Source organism: Nylanderia fulva, unplaced genomic scaffold (assembly GCF_048542155.1).
Source record: "Nylanderia fulva isolate GAGA-0341 unplaced genomic scaffold, ASM4854215v1 Scaffold6, whole genome shotgun sequence".
Taxonomy (NCBI): domain Eukaryota; kingdom Metazoa; phylum Arthropoda; class Insecta; order Hymenoptera; family Formicidae; genus Nylanderia; species Nylanderia fulva.
The window spans coordinates 2,493,071-2,510,940 of record NW_028190698.1 but is presented as its reverse complement, the minus strand read 5'-3'; the positions used below and the strand labels follow the sequence as shown (position 1 = coordinate 2,510,940).

At 35.3% G+C, this 17,870-nt stretch overlaps 4 protein-coding genes and 1 long non-coding RNA gene across 10 annotated transcripts; 2 read left to right on the top strand and 3 right to left on the bottom strand.

The window, feature by feature from the left end:
* Positions 1 to 943: 943 nt before the first annotated feature.
* On the bottom strand, positions 944 to 9,418 carry LOC114940980 (uncharacterized). Of its 3 annotated transcripts, none has more exons than XM_085487709.1 (8): positions 8,587 to 9,418; positions 7,308 to 7,893; positions 6,085 to 6,553; positions 4,581 to 4,697; positions 3,682 to 3,771; positions 3,386 to 3,613; positions 2,886 to 3,057; positions 944 to 1,944 (listed from the first exon to the last, which is right to left on the bottom strand). In XM_085487709.1, exons 1-8 carry the CDS (start codon positions 8,666 to 8,668, stop codon positions 1,745 to 1,747), a joined length of 1,944 nt encoding a protein of 647 aa, XP_085343835.1. In that variant the 5' UTR covers positions 8,669 to 9,418; the 3' UTR covers positions 944 to 1,744. The 3 variants fall into 3 exon arrangements, with proteins under 3 accessions (XP_085343835.1, XP_029171634.1, XP_029171625.1); XM_029315801.2 differs by having other exon boundaries at positions 944 to 1,902; positions 8,587 to 9,417; XM_029315792.2 differs by having other exon boundaries at positions 944 to 1,905; positions 8,587 to 9,413.
* Positions 1,195 to 9,760, top strand: LOC114941004 (uncharacterized). Of its 4 annotated transcripts, XR_014925893.1 has the most exons (6): positions 1,197 to 1,974; positions 2,326 to 2,527; positions 2,904 to 3,024; positions 3,379 to 3,815; positions 6,099 to 6,472; positions 7,260 to 9,760. It is a non-coding gene; the product is annotated as an uncharacterized LOC114941004 (long non-coding RNA). The 4 variants fall into 4 exon arrangements; XR_014925890.1 differs by lacking the exon at positions 7,260 to 9,760 and having other exon boundaries at positions 1,195 to 1,974; positions 6,099 to 7,245; XR_014925892.1 differs by lacking the exon at positions 2,904 to 3,024 and having other exon boundaries at positions 1,198 to 1,974; positions 6,099 to 6,585.
* On the bottom strand, positions 9,612 to 13,405 carry LOC114940971 (cactin, spliceosome C complex subunit). Its single transcript, XM_029315779.2, has 6 exons — positions 13,049 to 13,405; positions 11,619 to 12,481; positions 11,365 to 11,541; positions 11,083 to 11,281; positions 10,173 to 10,668; positions 9,612 to 9,951 (listed from the first exon to the last, which is right to left on the bottom strand). The coding sequence occupies exons 1-6, from the start codon at positions 13,288 to 13,290 to the stop codon at positions 9,763 to 9,765; spliced, it is 2,166 nt and encodes a 721-aa protein (XP_029171612.2). The 5' UTR covers positions 13,291 to 13,405; the 3' UTR covers positions 9,612 to 9,762.
* A 231-nt stretch (positions 13,406 to 13,636) lies between these two features.
* On the top strand, positions 13,637 to 16,753 carry Cks30A (Cyclin-dependent kinase subunit 30A). Its single transcript, XM_029315812.2, has 3 exons — positions 13,637 to 13,888; positions 14,778 to 14,905; positions 14,985 to 16,753. The coding sequence occupies exons 1-3, from the start codon at positions 13,833 to 13,835 to the stop codon at positions 15,050 to 15,052; spliced, it is 252 nt and encodes an 83-aa protein (XP_029171645.1). The 5' UTR covers positions 13,637 to 13,832; the 3' UTR covers positions 15,053 to 16,753.
* Positions 15,986 to 17,473, bottom strand: Vps25 (vacuolar protein sorting 25). The gene is made up of 4 exons (XM_029317689.2): positions 17,261 to 17,473; positions 16,840 to 16,985; positions 16,406 to 16,624; positions 15,986 to 16,313 (listed from the first exon to the last, which is right to left on the bottom strand). The coding sequence occupies exons 1-4, from the start codon at positions 17,308 to 17,310 to the stop codon at positions 16,201 to 16,203; spliced, it is 528 nt and encodes a 175-aa protein (XP_029173522.1). The 5' UTR covers positions 17,311 to 17,473; the 3' UTR covers positions 15,986 to 16,200.
* Positions 17,474 to 17,870: the final 397 nt, after the last annotated feature.

The following is a 17,870-nucleotide window of genomic DNA, read 5'->3' as shown; positions in this document are numbered from 1 at the left end:
CGAACAACCTGAACTTGCAGGGTGAGACTTGCGGACGTTCGTTCGTTACTCTGTCTTATTGTAACATTCCGAAACGTCCTCTTCGATTCGGAAAATGCGAGAAGCTGCGACTCAACGAGGATTTGGTTCGTATTTACAAGCTCTTTTACGAGCAGAATACAAAATATATATATATATATATATCAGCTGGTGAAAAATTGGTTAGAAACACTTATCGTATGACGCGTAGTGATGATAATAAAAAATTAACTGTTATTACTTTAATCTCAAACCGCGCAAAAACATACAGAAATCTAAAATGATAAGCGAATTGTGCAATGATAATTATAAGAATTAATCTAATCTCTTTTCCCGAGAATACTCGATGTTTGACATATGATATAATTTATATCGAATAGTAAATGTGGATAGATCCTAAATTAAATGAAAAATAACTAATAAATAAACTAAATAAAAATAAAATAACATTTTTGATTGAAATGCGAATATTCTATAATCTATTGTCTTGTATTGGATATTTTTTTTTTGGACAACTGCTGAGCTGTACAGCTGCGTAAATTAGTGCAAACTCATCTTGCTATCCGAAATCTAAAAGCTACACCAATCATAAATAAGAACGCTCAATAAACGATATGTTATGCTATAGATGCATTGCTTGCATTCCTTGCATTGCATTCCACAGGATTTTGGAACGCACTTCAAAGCATTCTTGCACCTGCCGCCATCTATCTATAGATAGTCAAAATGTTTCGAGAAATCGATTATACTATATAATCGAGATAATCGATAAATTTTTTAAAAGAAAAATATAAAAATAAATTTTTACAATTAAAAAATATATATAATATTCTACACAAGCGATTGCGACGATTGTTCTTGTCAAATCGAAACGATTTCGCTGAAAAAATATTAGTTTTTTGGTAAATTCTTTCTTTTGAATAAATTTTGTTTTATAAAATTTTTTTTATTGACTTAGTTACAAAGCCACTCTGTGTGTCATGTAAATCAAAAATTTTTCCGCTCAAATTTTCCCTAAGATAATGTCAATTTGACAAAAGAATTCGCGAACTCTGAAGTAATTCCAATGTATATATGTATATTATAAATTATATAAAATGTGTTAATAAACCGACCACAACTGGCAATGTTATTATTTAGTTATTTATTCAAAATTCAAAAGTCTGATTTTGAATAATAACATTGCCAGTTGTGGTCGGTTTATTAACACATTTTATATTTTTATTTCCCTGGCGATTCATAAATTACTCGTAATTATAAATTATGTAGAGATAATTCACTTTCCATGTCTGAGAAATATAACGTGCGTTAACATGCTTAATTACAACACGACTTATTGACTGTCTAATAACATTCGTGTCCACGTGCAAAGTGCACGTCAATAAATGTTGCATATATATCTGAGTCTCTTATTGTTAGCTAGAGATCACTTTGACAAAGTTTAAACGCATCACTAATTCAAATTATTATACGTACATAATGCAAACTTAAATAGAAGTAAAAGTTAAACTGTTAGAAAAGTCGCGAACTAAAATATTTTACAATATTTAGTCTTCATATAAAAACACACAGATTATGAGAATCACTTCTATAGAAAAAAAGATTATAGCGATTTAATTGTTATTATATGCTCTACCACTTTGTTCATAGTTAGACTATTTATGTCCACCCGGAAAATCAATCTCTAAAATTAAAGAAAGAGCAAAAATCGCAGTGTAATGAAGCCTCAACGATTTCCTTTGCAGCTGTTCTCGTGAATATTCACGCGGTCCGGATTAAAGGTTCTTCCACAATGCTTACACGGTACCAGCTGGCTCAAATGTGTCATCCAGTTGGCCTCCGTCGTCGCCGCCTGATCAACCATCATATTTCCCGTCCGGGAATCTTCTGCGAACAGTGAAGTCATCATTGCAGAATGTATCGTACCTTGAAAAGTGTAGATAAAATCTTAAAAAGGTACTCGTAATTAAGTCGATAAATAATGCGGTAACTAATCCGCGTTCGACTGTTACAAAAACTTGCAACATAAATTAACGTCGAAGTAAAAATTCTTTAGAAAAGATTTAGACTAAATAATGTTTTTTATTAAGTTAATAAAATATTATTATTTTTAATATTTTATATAATATATATATATTTTTTTATTTTTAATTAAACTTTTAAAAGCAGCGATTTTTCTGTATTTGCGACACTCGGATTTTCAAATCCCTATCTCGGAAATTACATTTTTCGTATATTTGTATGAAAATTAAGCAAAGAAGAGAAGCGAATTTTTTTCATCACACACGAATTATTGATTCATTGTAGGCGGCACTTTTGACCAGGAATAATCTGCGGTGTATAATAAATCAGGCCTACACCCACTTCCATTCCATGACGGTGCATAAAACGAACGCATTATGGATTCATACATCATACATGCACGCGTAATCGCTTTGGTAACCGATTGATTGACTAAGTACTTGACGTATTACTCTTGACCCTGACAGCGGACAGAATGCATCTCAAGGTAAGATAGAAATGTGTTTGCGAAAGGACAAACGTATTTTACGTATTGAATAAACAATTATGAACTTGAGAAAAAATCAATTTTAAATATTATTCATTATGTTTTCAGACAAATATTTTTATCTTGATTATTAATTAGAGAAAGATTAAAATTTATTTAATAATATATAATTGTTTCTCTAAAAATTTAATTTTCATGTTTAAATAGAAAGTGCTACGAATATTAAATCAGTCTCTTGTGTTCAAATATTAAACTCTTCTTTTAAATGTACGTACTTTAATTGCACGTTCTTCCGATGATTTTTTCGACACTTTATATTTCCATGATATATTCACATATATGCGTGAGATTGACTTACGTATGTATATGACGTCAGGTTTTTGCGGCTCCTTTCTTCTTCGGCTCGGCGACAATTTGTCATTCTCGGCGTGCCATTTCTTCAAGCACTGCGGCTCGTGAATGGCGATACTGGAGGACCCGAAATCTCTACCGCAAATGTAACACGTGACGGTCTTCTTTTGCGTTAAATCCTAAAAATCAAGCAATTTATACATCTTCTTCTTCTTTCCTTATCTTCTATTAAATGTTTTATTCACAAAATAATTTGCTACTTGCACGTTTTCTTTCATTGAAATCGCAAGTTTTGCTTTATTTCGCAAAAATGATAAAGACGAGATCGTTTATACAGAGTTACATATATGGGAATAATTCATTTTAAATATTAAAATATTTTTATAAATATTAAAAATTAAAATATTTAAAAAATGACCGATTACTATAAAAGAAATTTTATATGACGACAGGAGGTCGGCTATGGAGATTTAATCATTTACGTGTTTTTTTTCTGTAAGGACGCACCGGATACGTCGACGAAGCTCCCTGGTTTCCGGCCGATTTTTGTCTATGGACGGTCAAGTGATCTTTTTGCTCGCTTTCTGCGGAATTATTCTGCATCTGCCATCGTCTACTGCACTGAGGCTCATGGATTTTGATGCTTCTGGTGCCGAAATTTCGTCCGCAAATCTGACAGGCAACTGTTGGCGGCACATTGCGCCCGTTCGACGGCGTGGACAGTCGTTCGTTATTCTGGAGAAAACACAAATGATGAGAAGAAAATATAAAATCTGAAGATTATTGAAGAAAAGCTTCAGTACCTTCGGTGTAGCTTTACAGCTTCTCTCGTGGACCGGCAGTCGTTCCGGCAAAAATGTCCTTCCGCACTTTGCGCATGGAATTAATTGCTCCTGAAAAATCCAGATTTTCATGTCTTTGATCATCAAAAAAGGAGGTAAAAAGAAGAGTCAAATTATCTATTTAAAAAATTCTTCCAAAAAAGATATTCGAATAAAATGTGCAATCGCGGGCGCGCGCGCGCGTATATAAGTATTTAAATATATATTAAAATATATATTATATATTATAAATTATTTAACACACTAGTAGAGAAATACCGAATAATTCAATTAATAATTGCAAAATAATCTGAGAAACAAATTCTTTTGTTCGCCTGTAAGACTCGGTCGGATTTGAAAATATTAAGATCTGAAATCTACAATTTATATTAGTGCATGCAAAATTCTGACTTCTTACGCAAATGTTCGTTAATCATCAAAACTCGCTCATTTTGTATGCGTTCGTGCGAGTTAAATGCATATGAGATGTTAAAGAGCAAACTTTAATATTCTACGTTTTAGAATTACGCACTCGAAGAATTACAAATGGCACGAAATCTTCGCACAACATCGCGATGCATATTTTCATTATGATTTATAACTCAACTTTAGACACCTAAAGCGAGTTGAATATATTTGAAATTTAAATATTCATTTCTAATTTCGATATTCGATTCTCCAGAATTTTTTAAAAGCTAGATGTGTTTGTGAATCTCCGTCTGCGCATCTATATAAATCTGCTTCTCGCATCATCGGTTAACGATTGCGTCACGACAAGATTAATGAAGCGCGAAAATGGCGCGGCGCGCTTCTCGCGTAAAGATAATAATCGTAATACCTTATTCTTAACGCTGCAATGTTAATTAAGCAAGAGTAATTACCTGACTCTGTTCCCAGGCGGCCGCGTTCCAATCGCTGTGTTCGACTCCGACCCCAGGTCTTTGCGGTCTAGGTCGTCTTTGAGACGGAGGCAGCAAATTATTCTCGCGATCCCACTTCTGCAATAGAGACATTCGCATAAGTAAAGTAAAAGTAGCATAATAACAAATATAGTTATTGAGCGACTAAATATATATAATATATGTGTATACATATACGAAATAAATATAGAAAAATAATTAATTATATTCAATAAAATAAAAATAAAATATTTAAAAAAATTATTTGATATAAATAAATTAATTAATCAATTTTATGATTGTTAAATTAAAATTTTTGAAATGTTTTCTTTTAATAAAAACGCTGCGACAAATTTTTGCGACGATTTATGCGCGGCATGCAGCTATTGTATCGATTTTACATTGCAGCATATTGACATTGCTGTTGAGGGCATATACAACGTGTTTTTTAATGTCTATCATTTAAAAATATATACCTATATCAAGTGACTATATGTGTAAACGCGAAATTTGCTGATCGGATCGCGGATGCGCAAACGCGGGAACACGAGAAAGATAAGAATCGAATAGCATCACTAACGCGTTGTTTGGCGCTAAAACTTGTGCGCAGAAATGCGAGAGACATGGATGATCTACTAAACAAGTTTCATCATTACAGGGGAGAAACGCGGTCGATCGATCGGAGACACCCTGTACTAGAGAACGCGCGAATTAACGATATCGCTTATATAGTTATAGTTATAGTTATACTTATGGTACTATACGACACTTCGCACGAATCTGCATCCGCGAGATATCGAGCTCGATGCCGTGCAAACGAGTCGCGCCATCGATTTTGCAAAAGGGCCTTGACTTATTACATGCGCGCATTGTCGTGAGATGCTATTATATTATAAACTTTCTGTATTGCTTCCGCGATGAAATCGCGGATGTCACACGTAAAGTACGGAATTTATTCGGACATTTCCCGATTAATCGCTTTAACTCGATTTTAAAAGACTCTTCATTAAGTTAGATAATTAAATTATATAATTAAATCATATAATTTGTGAACTATGAAAGAGGAATGAGATTTTTATTCATAGAAGTATATAGTTTAATTATATGATTCATGTAATGCGTTTTATGAAGCTTCTTATTTTTCCATCTTCTTGATTAATTAAATATATGAAAAATTTTATCATATTATTATATGCGCAATAATTATATATAATTAATAGATCGAAAAGGGGCTCTGATATAAAGAGTCGATAAGGGTCAGACACATATATATCAGGGGCAATAAAATCATTTTTTTTCTCTCTACTTATTTGAATATAAAATAAATTTATCCAGAGCCTTTTTAATTTATTATTTTACATTTATATAATTATTGCGTGCATATACAAATGTGATAAAATTTTTTCCGACTCTAATACCAGGCCTTTTTATGCGTTTGTATTTATAAAATGTGTTATACTAAGATGTGATGATTAAAATCATTTACCTCCATGCACTTAGGTTCGTGAATGGGGAAACTGGCGGTGCCGAATTCCCGGCCACAAATGTAGCACGTGATCGTCTTGGGGCCCCGTTTCGCGGACGACGACCTGACCTGCCGACCCGAGTCCTGGGCAGAAGGATCCTGAGAAGCGACCGGCCTTGTCTCGTCCGATCTGTTCCTGTTCCGGTCGCTGCGGAAGTTCAACGCCACCGGCTTCTGGATCGACTTGGGCACCGGCGGCACCGCGGGCTTCGGCTTCATCGTCGACGTCGGGATGTCCTTGATCTTGGTCTGACTGCCCTTCGGATGACTGTGAAATCGCTCCGGCTGATCCGGACGTCCGCAGGTCTTGCACGGCTCCGGAGCGCTCCTCGTCGACGACGCCGCAGCGGTGAATATCTCCAGATCGCTCGGCAAACCCGCCCGCGAGTTCCTCTTCTTCACCGAGGACAGCACTTTGGGAGGACCATTTCTAGTCGTATAGATAGATTCAAATAGACATATGTAAATACGCTTTTAGTTGAGTCATCAAATGCGAATATATAGTACCTATTTAGGAGATCTTTAAATTGATATATTATGTAATTATTTTTTGAGGATAAAATTCATGATTTTTTTCCAATTTTTCAATGACCATTTAACGTAAATATTTGATATTTTTAAATAATTTTATAACATCATTTTTTATTTATTACGTCCCTATTTGATTTTAAAGTAAAGTTTGAAAACACTTGAAGGAAATTTTTATAAGTATAAGAGAAGACTCTATAAAAGTTGCGCTGCTACTTTTGATATATGTATCTGCAGAATACACAAAGAAGAAAGCAGTAGTGTTATTTCGGCTTATATAGAGCCATTACTTCCAATGTCTAGCACGGTACATCAATAACTTATTTCCGCAGAAATGTACACTCGCGCGCGTATTTTTACAATAGTTTTACTTACATCGTGACTATGCATCAGCGATTCGATCGAAACAGTTGTTATATTATTTTAATTTTCTAACTCTTCTAAATTGTAGTTTATTTTACAATTTAATTTTTAAATCTGAACATTTTCAATAATTTTAATAATTTTTTAAAATAATTTTTATGCAAATTAGATTCATAATAATGTATTATGTAGAAACTTGAAAAATATCTTATATGTCCTAAAAAAAATTATTCAATTTTTTTCAGAAAAGTAAATGGCTCATCTATGAAACAAATAATAATCAGATCACCGACCTATTATTATTATCGTCGAGTTTCCGGACATCAAGGTTCCGTGTCGCGGGTCCTGCGGGCGACGTGATCTTCTGACCTCCGGTGGGCGATCGCGATCGATCGATCTCCTCCATCTGACGATCTGTCATCGTCGCGGTCCGCGGGCCGCGGATCTGCTCGAAACTCCGTCGCTGGCGGTGCGTCACTGGAGCGTCTTCGCGGGACGACCACGAAGAGGTGGACGTGGCGGGGACGGCTGCGCTTCGGCGGCGTCGTCGTCGTGTCGCCGATGGCGATGACGACACCAGCAACAACGACGATGCGGATGTCGTGGTGTCTCCGCCGCTCGACTTGCTCACGTTCCGGGTAGACTGATGGAACCGCGTCATCGAGTCGCACAGCAGCTCCTTGCTCAGCAGCGACATATCCAGCTTGTCCACGAGCGCGGGATCCAGGACGCTCGGCCGCGCGAGATTCGCCGTCTTCGGCCGCTCCGGCTCTTCCGCGCGGAACCCGTCCGTCCGTTTCATCTTCGGCGGCCAGGTGCCGGTGTTGCTGGCCGCATTTCTTGGCGTCGTCCTTTTGTCATCCGTCCTCTTAGTCGCACCTGTTCAGACGATACTCTATTGTTGATTACGATGAACGCCGATGTCATTACGCGTGTTACATTAGTTAATATCCATTAGAAAAGAGCTATAATTATTGTAAAAAATTTCTCACAATTGTTTTTTCTTTTTTTAAAGATCTCAGATTAATGTACACTGGGATTATTAAATATAATTGATAATTTAACGTTTGTATAAGTGGATAACGGAAATTAAACTTGATAAGATCGAAAAAATGTACTAGGAAATAATAATACAAATAATATTGATTTAAAATTATTTTTTCTTTTAACAAAATTAAGTATTTCAATTGTGAGAAATTTTTCTCTCAAAAATAGATATTAACTTTTGTCAGAGATAAACTTGAAAAAAATATTTCAATTCAAGAATTTACTTATACTATTGCGTTAAAATAATATTTTCTGCGGTATCAGTCAACTAAATTTATCCTGTAAATTCTAAATCTTTTTGTCAATACATTCTATTTATAAGAAATATTTATATTTTTTTATTAGATATGTCAATTAAATTGTGAGTGGAGTTCCGCTATATAACTCCATTTTAAATATGATATATAATCTTATTAATAATTGATGTTTTGAACAATGTACATTATTTTAACATGTACATCAATAAGTTTGCGTTTGCGATAAAATACGCGATAAAAAATAATACACATGACAGATGTACATTACCTTTCAAAATTTTCAAGTCATCTTTTAGTATGAGAAACGTTTTCTCCGACAGAAATTCACACGGTCCTTTCTTCCACTTCATGGCGTATTTTATCAATTTCGTGATCTTACAAATCGCGGATATCAGAATTATTCGCGCGCTGCGAACATATCATATATATATTTCTCGCTAAATTTTCTTCCTCATTGATTCGCACCAACACCTTTACATTGATTTATGGTGAGGTGAAATAAATTAAAAAATGTATCACTCTTCTCAAAATTTCATCAATCAGAAATTACGCGTTTTATAATATATATTATAATTTATATCTCATTAATGACGTGTTTCGTGAAAATTCACGTGATGGAAAATATTCTGTTGTCTTCTGTTACTCAGCAGCCTGACGTCACAAATGTATAGTACTTTTCCACCCGATGAACACAGGCGATAAGTAGCGATTTCCGTTTATCTATCGAATCGATTATCGAATCGGAAACATAAAAATCTACTTAATAATTTTAATTAATTTAACGACAACGTCAAAATAATGATTTCATACCATTTACGTTGTATATGCGAGAACGTGGTTTCTCGATTTTAAAATTTTGTTTTACAAATCGCACACACGTAATACAGATGAAGAATGATCGTTCCGATCGTGTATCCTTAATGGTGCGTGAACGTAAAGCGGAAGTCAAATTCCCGAGTTCGACGCGCAGCTCCTCGCCGTCGAATTACGCGGCGCACTGCGAGGCTCGGCTTTACCTTGCCATTAACTTCGCACAGCTTTTACCTTCCTCACACATGTACGAGTATGAGTGTGCGGTCGACTGTGTGACAGTACACAGGTGGCAGAGGAAAAATCGATCCAACGACCACCGTTTAAAACGGCTATAGCACCACGCTAGGGTGTGTGTTCTCGTCATCGCGCGGAAGTTGTTCGGGCGAGCGATAAAAGTACGCGGAAATCACGAAGGGAACCCTTTGCTATAAAATAACAACGTACAGTCCGGTTCCGTTTAAGCAAAAAATATCCTCTATATATTCCGAGAGATCTTATCTATATTCATTTTTTTATATATAAATACAATATCAAAAAATCTGCCCGTAGCGTTGTACAATAATAAAATAATGTACTATATACAAGATTTATCCATAAAAATATGGTATTAAATAACAATACATATTTTATATTAACGACGGTATCTATATCTCTTGAAGTGAAACCACAGCTGAAAGATGTTGTTGTGAAACTGACATCTGAATCCGCGTTTGTACGAATATTCCCATTCCCGGTTGACAATCTTGAACGCGATGTCCTCATAAGGCGGGCCCGCGTGAAATCGCAAAATAGCAAAGTCCTTATTATCGGCGCAAGGTGTCTGAAAGTTAAACATCGAAGATTAACTCTCGAAACATCCGTTATCGATTAAATTAAATATTAAATAATTTTACGCGCGCGCGCGCGAGAAAGATTACATTATATATAATTATATTGTGTGTATATATATATATATATATATATATAATTATAATATTTAGATATAATTATATATACACATTTAAATTTATACATGCATATATATGTATGTATGTATCTTACCAGAAAGTATTCCGGCGTAGTATTTTTATCGATAAGATCTGGATAGAAGATGTTGAACTTATAGCCCTGCACAATCTTGGGCGGCGGATTGTCCATGTCGTAGTGCGTTTGGTTGTACTTGTTCCACTCGAAGCCGGTGTGCACGCGATTGAAGTAACGCGGCTTACGTGGTCGATACTTGTCCGACCAGAGATAGATCTGTGCCTCGAGCGACGACTCTACACTAAACTGGGCCTCGTCCGAGCCCATGCCTTTGCGCGCCTCCCGGTGCATCGCTTGCTCCTCGGTCGTTAGCACGTTCTGAATCTTCCTGCCGGTGCTGAGCACCTGCTGCCTCGCGTATTCCAGTCGCTGACTGTCCTCGTCCTCCTGTGTGACGAGAGTCCCCGGTTCGAGTTGCGAATACTGTATATAAGTAGGTGAATAGCAACCCGCTTCGTATTCGCGGAAGGATTCGTACAACAGATCGTCGGCAGCATTAGTTTCCTGATTATTACTGGAAAATATAGGAAAAATTTATTATTAGTTTATTATCATTGAGAGAAACAAAATCAAAGAACCCTGCACTAAATACATAGGATTTTGACTTTCGGTGGAATTGGCTATTTTTTATATGTTGTAGCTTATGTTTTGCTGAACAAAAGATGTAATAGCTTCAAAGCTAAATATTGGATAGTTACTGAGTTACAGCCAGTTAAACAAATTCGTAGAGCCCAAGTTTTTCGTATTTGACTGGGTGTAACTCAGTAACTATCCAATATTTAACTTTGCGGCTGTTACATTTTTTGTTTAGCAAGCTACAATATATAAAAAGCAGCCAATTCTATAGAAAACCAAAATCTTATGTATTTGGTTCAGGGTTCTTTTACTAAATTAGGAAAAAAATCGATGTGAAGGAGAGAACACTTACTCTGGACTACTTTCATTCTTCTCGATTGTTGTACTCGTGGAAGGCTCATCCTGCTTAACCAAGGACTCGCTCTCCTGCGTTTGCGAGCTCTCAGCCTCGTTCTCTGCTCTAGCTACACCTTGTTCGGCAATCAGAACCTCCAACTTCTTACGGAGGTTTTCTTGATGTCGATCTCTAAGTCGCGCCCTCGCCATATGGGCTACATGATTAATACTTAGCGTGAATAACATGCATTATTATTTACAGTTTATGTTTTTAAATTAATCATTATATCTCTCTTACCTTTCAATTGCGACAATAGACTTTCCCAGTATCCGATATCGACGCCTTCTGGTTTTCCCGTGATTTTCGCTTGAATCTGCAACTGTAAAGCTTCCAATTGCGTTGCAGTTTTACCCTTGAAAATACTCGTAACGTCTTTGGCGACTGATTCATGAATTCCTTCTCTTCTTCCAACAGCTGAAAAAGGAAATATAAAATATGATATAGAATACGAATATACCATAAGAATAGAAAAAAAGAATCCCTCTTCTTACCAACTTCGTATTCCGTCCGTTCTAGTTTCCTAAGCTTGTGCAGCTCGTCCTCCACGATCACCGTTATGTCATTCCAGTAATCTAAATTTTTACCCCTCTCCAATTCCTTGTAAACCTTAATATCCTCTATGAGATCCTCCAGATCTTTCACGTGCAAACCTCGCAAATACGTGTATGGTTCGTGCATTTCCACCGCGTCGACCTCTTCCTCTGCACTGATGTACTTCGCAAGAAGATCGATAGGTTTCGCCCGACCGTCCTGAATCCTAATGCGAGATCTCAATCTGGCCTGCTCGAGGTGAAATTGATCTTCCTGCCGAGCCCATTGCTCTAGTTGCGCAGCTTCTTTACCTCTTTGCAACATAGTCATTTCCTCTTCTCTCTGCTGCCGCTCTAATTCTCTCTCTTGCCTCCTCTTCTTCACCTTCTCCAACTCTCTCTTATTCTCCTCCTGTTTATGTCTGTTACGCATCTCCAATTCCTCTCTGCCCACACCGAGTAGACCCTCCTTCCCCAATTTTTTTGACCACACAAAAGTGGAGAGAATATTGCCATCGCCAAATGGATTATCTGTATTTGTGTAATGTAAATAGTCATTGTCCCAGCCCATTCTCTCCTTTCGCCTGCGTTCCTTGGCTTCTTTCTTCTTCAGCCGACGTAGACGCTTCTCCTCTGGCGTTTCTGTTGCCTTCATCAACTCCTTCTGGCGTTTACGTTCCTCGATTTGCTTCTGCCGTTGCTTCTGCAGTTTTTCCAACAATTTTGTGGAGTCCGAGGATGAATCTGTAGACGAACCATTGCTAGGTTTACTCGTATCAGACGACGAAGACGATATCGACGACGTGGACGATGAAGATGATTCCCTAAGTAAAAAATATATGTTATGAAACCAGTGTTGTATTTAGATGATTTTTAAATTAGCTAGATAAAAGAGATAAAATTTTATATATATATATATATATATATATATATATATATATATATATATAGCAAATCATCTAGCTAATTTCTAGATAATATTAATTTTAACACCGCTTATGTAAACACAGTTATAGAAAAATTTAAATTATAAAAGTGATATAAAAATATATTCATACTTTTATTAATAAATTTAATTTACTTATATTAATAAATTTGTATCGCTTACTGCTTAAATTCTACTAATTGAGTATCTTTATGTGTTATAACTCTAAAACTCTAAATCAAAGTATCTGATCATTATTCTAAATAATTTAATAAAGAAAACACTTTTTTATCTAAGATGCAGCTATAGATAAATCATATTTTTATTATCTTTATAGATAAGATAACGTCAAAGTTTCACCTAAATAATCATCTATATAATTTTATTTAGATAACAGCAAACACTGTGAAACAAAGAGCACAAAAATCTCGAAAAATAATTTTAAAAATCTGCGAAAGAAACCTACCTCTTTCGACTTTTATGTTTGGAAGACTTCTTCCGCGATTCGCGACGAGCACGAGAATCCTCGTCCTTGGACTTTTTCCGCCTCTCGATGGACCTTTCCGTACGTTTGTGTCCGGATCCTGCCTTGGACCTCCTGGATTCCGCGTAATCGCGATCCCTTCGCGACGTTCGCTCCTTACGTCTGCGATCGTCATCGTATTCCTTCCTCGATCTGCGATCGTTGTCGCGAGAATATTTCTCCATCGTATCACGAGAAGAAGAAAAACAATTATTATCAAAATAGAAAAGACTCACGCGCCTAACCTTCGCTCCGGCGCGACGACGATGCGTTTGACAGTTGCGCCATCTCGCGGTAGCCGCGAACAGCTGATTCACAGCTGACTACGCGAGTCAACAGCAGAGTCGAGCGGAACCAACAGACTCGGAGCCCGAAAGTGTCGAAGGGATTGAAAAGGAATCGTTCACGATCATCGACGAGATGATCCTTTCGTCGATACTGATTCTGAATTTTATTTTCGTCGCACGTCCGGTCGTAACGTCACGAAAAAGAAATAAATCTTTTAAAAGTCTCTCTTTTGACATTGCGGTGAGGTCGACTCCACTGCTCGCATGCTCATATCCGTTAAAACTTTCAAATTAGACAGCGTATGCACGCTAGCGCGAGTTCGGAAGATTTGTCCCGCGTGTGTATTGTGTACTTTTTTGCCTCCTGTCAAATCAAGTCTGTCTCTCCCACTCGTTCTCTGAATTGGTGATCTCGCACGAATTACGTCGACGGATACACGATGTCGGACAACATCTACTATTCCCGCAAGTACTACGACGACAAGTACGAGTACAGGTGGGTACTTGCACGCAGAGAGTCCTTCATGGATACCCCCTTTCTTCTTCGTCCTTAGACGTAGCCTTCGTTGATCTCGAGTCCCCGCAACTTTTGACATTTCCTACGTCCTCCACGAGGCTGAGACGACTCCGTCTCTGCGTCTGATTCATCCTCTTCTTTTCTCTCGTCTTTTTTTTCTTCCTCGTGTTTTTCCTCCTCGTCTTTCTTCGTCAGCGAAGCATCATTTAAATGGCCGAAATCGAGAAAGTTCCTGCTGTCAATTTGCTTTCTTGTCCAAACCAAAGCTCATTTTTCGACATTTTTCGCATCTTTTTTCTATTTCAATGAATCTTTTGACACGATTTTCTCAGATTTCTTGATTTCCGTAGCGTAGGCGTTTTGTTTTCGGATGAAAGGGAAATAGTGCTGCATATGTACTAATACTATAAAAAAATAAGATAATATTGCTAAAACTTTAATTATAAAAACTGGATAAAAATTCGAGAAAATATTTTCTAAATGTTTGATTTAAATTAAATATTAATTTTCTATATATTGCATTAATATTACAAACTATAATATATATTTAAAATTAAAAAATTATGAAAGGAAAGTTAAATATATATTTTTGTTTGATGTACTAATTCGTAAAAATAATATAAAATTGAATTTGGAAATTATTATCTTGCACAATGCCATAATCAATTTTTGTTAAAAGCAATTTGATAAGAATTTATTAACAAATTGAATAAATTTTATTTTTTTTAATAGTATATATATATATGTTGTAAATCTCTATAAAAAGATTAGAAGATTTATCATGCGTATTTCTTATTTTTTTTCATGTATTTATGTTTACATTTTCTTTTTCTTTCCATTAATTTTTTCTTTTATAAATTCTTTATAGGCATGTTGTTTTGCCAAAGGAAATGGTAAAACTAGTACCACAAACTCATCTGCTCTCTGAGCAGGAATGGAGGGCCATTGGAGTTCAGCAGAGTCAAGGATGGGTACATTACATGATTCACGAGCCTGGTATGCATTTACATCAGTAATCTAACATTTCTAATATCGACACAATTATTAAGAAATTTGTTATAACGAATGATTTCAGAACCACACATCCTTTTATTTAAGAGGAAGATAACGACACCCCCAGAACTAAGAGAGGAAGACAACTGAAAAATGTGGCGAAATTATATATTATTAGTTTGTAAATAATGATTCAGATCATGTTCATATTTATAGTGGGACATATTTGTGACGGTAAAGCAATGTTACTTTCTCTCTCTTTAGCATCGCAAATACGCTGCATGATCCAATTATTAACTTTCTATTGATTTGGTTTAAGAAAATTGCGCAAATCAATCGTACATAAACCTGGTTTAGTTAAATTCCACAGAATAGTATGCCCATGGTCTTCATGTTTATTACTTTGCTTAGTCATTTGTGAAGAAATGTCGAGCAAGTATACTGTATATATGTCTATAGAGTATCTTACTTTAGTTTTTAATCATTCCCTTGTCATAGCTTTGTCATCTTTTTGCATAGAACTCAACACAGAGAAAGATGTCTTATGATATATTAACTCTAAAAATACATGTGACATACTCTAGTTGCCCCCAAAGGTAGTAATTCCGAAGCAAAGTAATTTATAAGAATTTATTCTTGTGATGATACACAGAGTGCCTTGTAGGAGATTAGTCTGAAAATTACAGTTAAATTAAGGCGCTTAGGATAAAAACATTAAGTTTGACAAAAGTTTTAACATAATTAATACAAAAGAAGTGTAAACACATTATGTTTCATGCAATTTGTTCATTTTAAAACTTTGACTTTAATAAGTTATTTTTATTTTATTTTTGCACTTTTCTTTTTGATTCAAGTAATCTTATATAGTGTATCCGATTTATATAGCCTTTAGAAGACTGTATAAACGAATACATTAGTTCATACTCGAAATACATAAATAACGAAATTATATTATTCATTGTAATGCGAATTTTTCCACATCCGAACGTCAGATATATTTAGCGATTTTGATTTACTTTTTATAAGAAAAAAAAAAGGAAAAAGATGTATTACTAATTATATTATGTTAAATAAATGTTTGCATTTATGAACACATAATATTATTTTATTTATAAACAATATTACCTTATATTTAACAATATTTTCTTTACGCTTGTGTAATAATCATAAATTTGACAAAAACGTACATCTAAATGCAGATATTTATAAGTTATAATCTCTCAAATGTATATATTTTAGTTTATTTCACATATACCATGACTCGTACGACTTTCGACAACACTGCGTAACTTTAAGGATTAGAAGAATTTGACACCTTGATTATCATCAAATAAGATTAGCTCTGCCTTTCTGGCATTCTCCAGTGTCCTCAGCGATCTGATTAGTACTTCTGTATCAAGACCATGGAATTCTGTAAAATTTAGACGCATGTAAAAAGAATCATGGATTACTATAAGTAACATGAATCGCAACAAAGAATTATAATTGACCATTGAAGCGTACCTTGATCAGTTGTGTCCTCCCCTTGTGTCAGTTCGAATAATGTGCATACAGATCCGATGAAACCGCTCTCCTGGGCCCAATTATGAATTATATCACCCCATTCCTCTAAAGTATGCCAATAAACTAGCCATCTCTGTTTGCTTTTGTCCAGTGGAGATGCGTTCCCTGATTTTCCTAGTTCTTCCAGTATTAGTAACACAGCTTCAGACGGCAACCTTCCTATTATTATTTTGTTAAGGAATTCTTTTCGAGCAACAATTTTCTGACTAAACTATTGTAAATAGCATTATCATTATTTTTATTATTATCTAAACAAATTAATATTAAATAAACAAATAATTAAATACATGCGCAGAGTATAGAAATTTCATTGAATAGAGCATACCATAAGATTACATAGTAAAATAGTACTATGACAAATAAAAGAAGGATACTATTTATATTGGTGTTATTGAACAGAGGATTCGTGTGCACTTCTCGCACATCTACGACGGCTTGCTTCGTGATACGATGATATTCCAGCACTAAGCTCTTCCAAGCCGCTATTTGTTTCGCTCTGGTATCCGCGTGAGGTTGAAGTCTGCAATAAGGAATGAAGGGAAAATTATCAATTACGTATCTGCCTATTTCCGAGTATTTTTTTATGCAAAAAAAAAAAAAAGAAAGAAAAAAAACATTAAAGAATCGTGAAACATCGACATACTTTCGTTCTCGAATTTGGTTCTTAACCTATGCGACGACTTTTACGAAACAGATATCCTTTGCATTCGAGCTCACACTTATTCGAAATATCAGCGTGACGTTTTCATTTCGTTCTGCAAAGACACGCATGTTTTTTTCGGCGAGGATACTCACGTAAAAAACGGAGGGAAACTGTACTGCCACGGCCATTCAATTTCTGCCATTGTCAATGATCAATTGTCGCGGGACGACAATTTGTGCGTACGCTATCGTGATTCATACGGATATTATTCCGATAGAAATAATTCAGATTCGGAGCGTCAAACGTGCTTTCAATTTGCCGAAAGTAATAATGTATTTTTCGCATTATTGCGCGGACGATAAAAAAATAAAAGCACAACCGTATCTGTTGTATTTCTTAATCAGCTTCAAATTTTTAATTTCTCTGTATATAAATTATTTTCAAATTTCTTCTCTCTTAGACTTGTAAGCCTCTGTGGATTCTTCTCACAATATGCATAATGTACCTTTATTAATCAGGATGTGATATTAATTATTTAATAATTCCTTTTTTTGTTCAACAAGATAAGATTAATAAACAGTTATGTTTAGTTAATATTTTTATATGTAAAAAACTCTAATTGATGTTTTAATTCGAACATAAAAGTTCATTTTTAGTTTGATTGCATTATATATATTATTTATTGTTTTGTATGACGCACATATAATTCTATATAAAACCTCTAAATAGTTTACGCATGAGATACTTTCATAAAAAAAAACA

What these genes read in the sequence shown, in the direction of transcription:
- LOC114940980 (XM_085487709.1), bottom strand. Translation starts at nt 8,668, where the DNA reads ATGAAGTGGAAGAAAGGACCGTGTGAATTTCTGTCGGAGAAAACGTTT. An exon ending in CTCGACGATAATAATAATAG is followed by an intron (nt 6,554 to 7,307) that starts GTCGGTGATCTG and finishes CTATACGACTAG; the next exon opens with AAATGGTCCTCCCAAAGTGC. An exon ending in GCTGTAAAGCTACACCGAAG is followed by an intron (nt 3,614 to 3,681) that starts GTACTGAAGCTT and finishes TGTTTTCTCCAG; the next exon opens with AATAACGAACGACTGTCCAC.
- LOC114940971 (XM_029315779.2), bottom strand. Translation starts at nt 13,290, where the DNA reads ATGGAGAAATATTCTCGCGACAACGATCGCAGATCGAGGAAGGAATAC. An exon ending in AAACATAAAAGTCGAAAGAG is followed by an intron (nt 12,482 to 13,048) that starts GTAGGTTTCTTT and finishes TTTTTTACTTAG; the next exon opens with GGAATCATCTTCATCGTCCA. An exon ending in TCTATTGTCGCAATTGAAAG is followed by an intron (nt 11,282 to 11,364) that starts GTAAGAGAGATA and finishes TTAATCATGTAG; the next exon opens with CCCATATGGCGAGGGCGCGA.
- Cks30A (XM_029315812.2), top strand. Translation starts at nt 13,833, where the DNA reads ATGTCGGACAACATCTACTATTCCCGCAAGTACTACGACGACAAGTAC. An exon ending in GACGACAAGTACGAGTACAG is followed by an intron (nt 13,889 to 14,777) that starts GTGGGTACTTGC and finishes AATTCTTTATAG; the next exon opens with GCATGTTGTTTTGCCAAAGG. An exon ending in TTACATGATTCACGAGCCTG is followed by an intron (nt 14,906 to 14,984) that starts GTATGCATTTAC and finishes GAATGATTTCAG; the next exon opens with AACCACACATCCTTTTATTT.
- Vps25 (XM_029317689.2), bottom strand. Translation starts at nt 17,310, where the DNA reads ATGGCAGAAATTGAATGGCCGTGGCAGTACAGTTTCCCTCCGTTTTTT. An exon ending in AGTTTCCCTCCGTTTTTTAC is followed by an intron (nt 16,986 to 17,260) that starts GTGAGTATCCTC and finishes TCCTTATTGCAG; the next exon opens with ACTTCAACCTCACGCGGATA. An exon ending in GGAGGACACAACTGATCAAG is followed by an intron (nt 16,314 to 16,405) that starts GTACGCTTCAAT and finishes TAAATTTTACAG; the next exon opens with AATTCCATGGTCTTGATACA.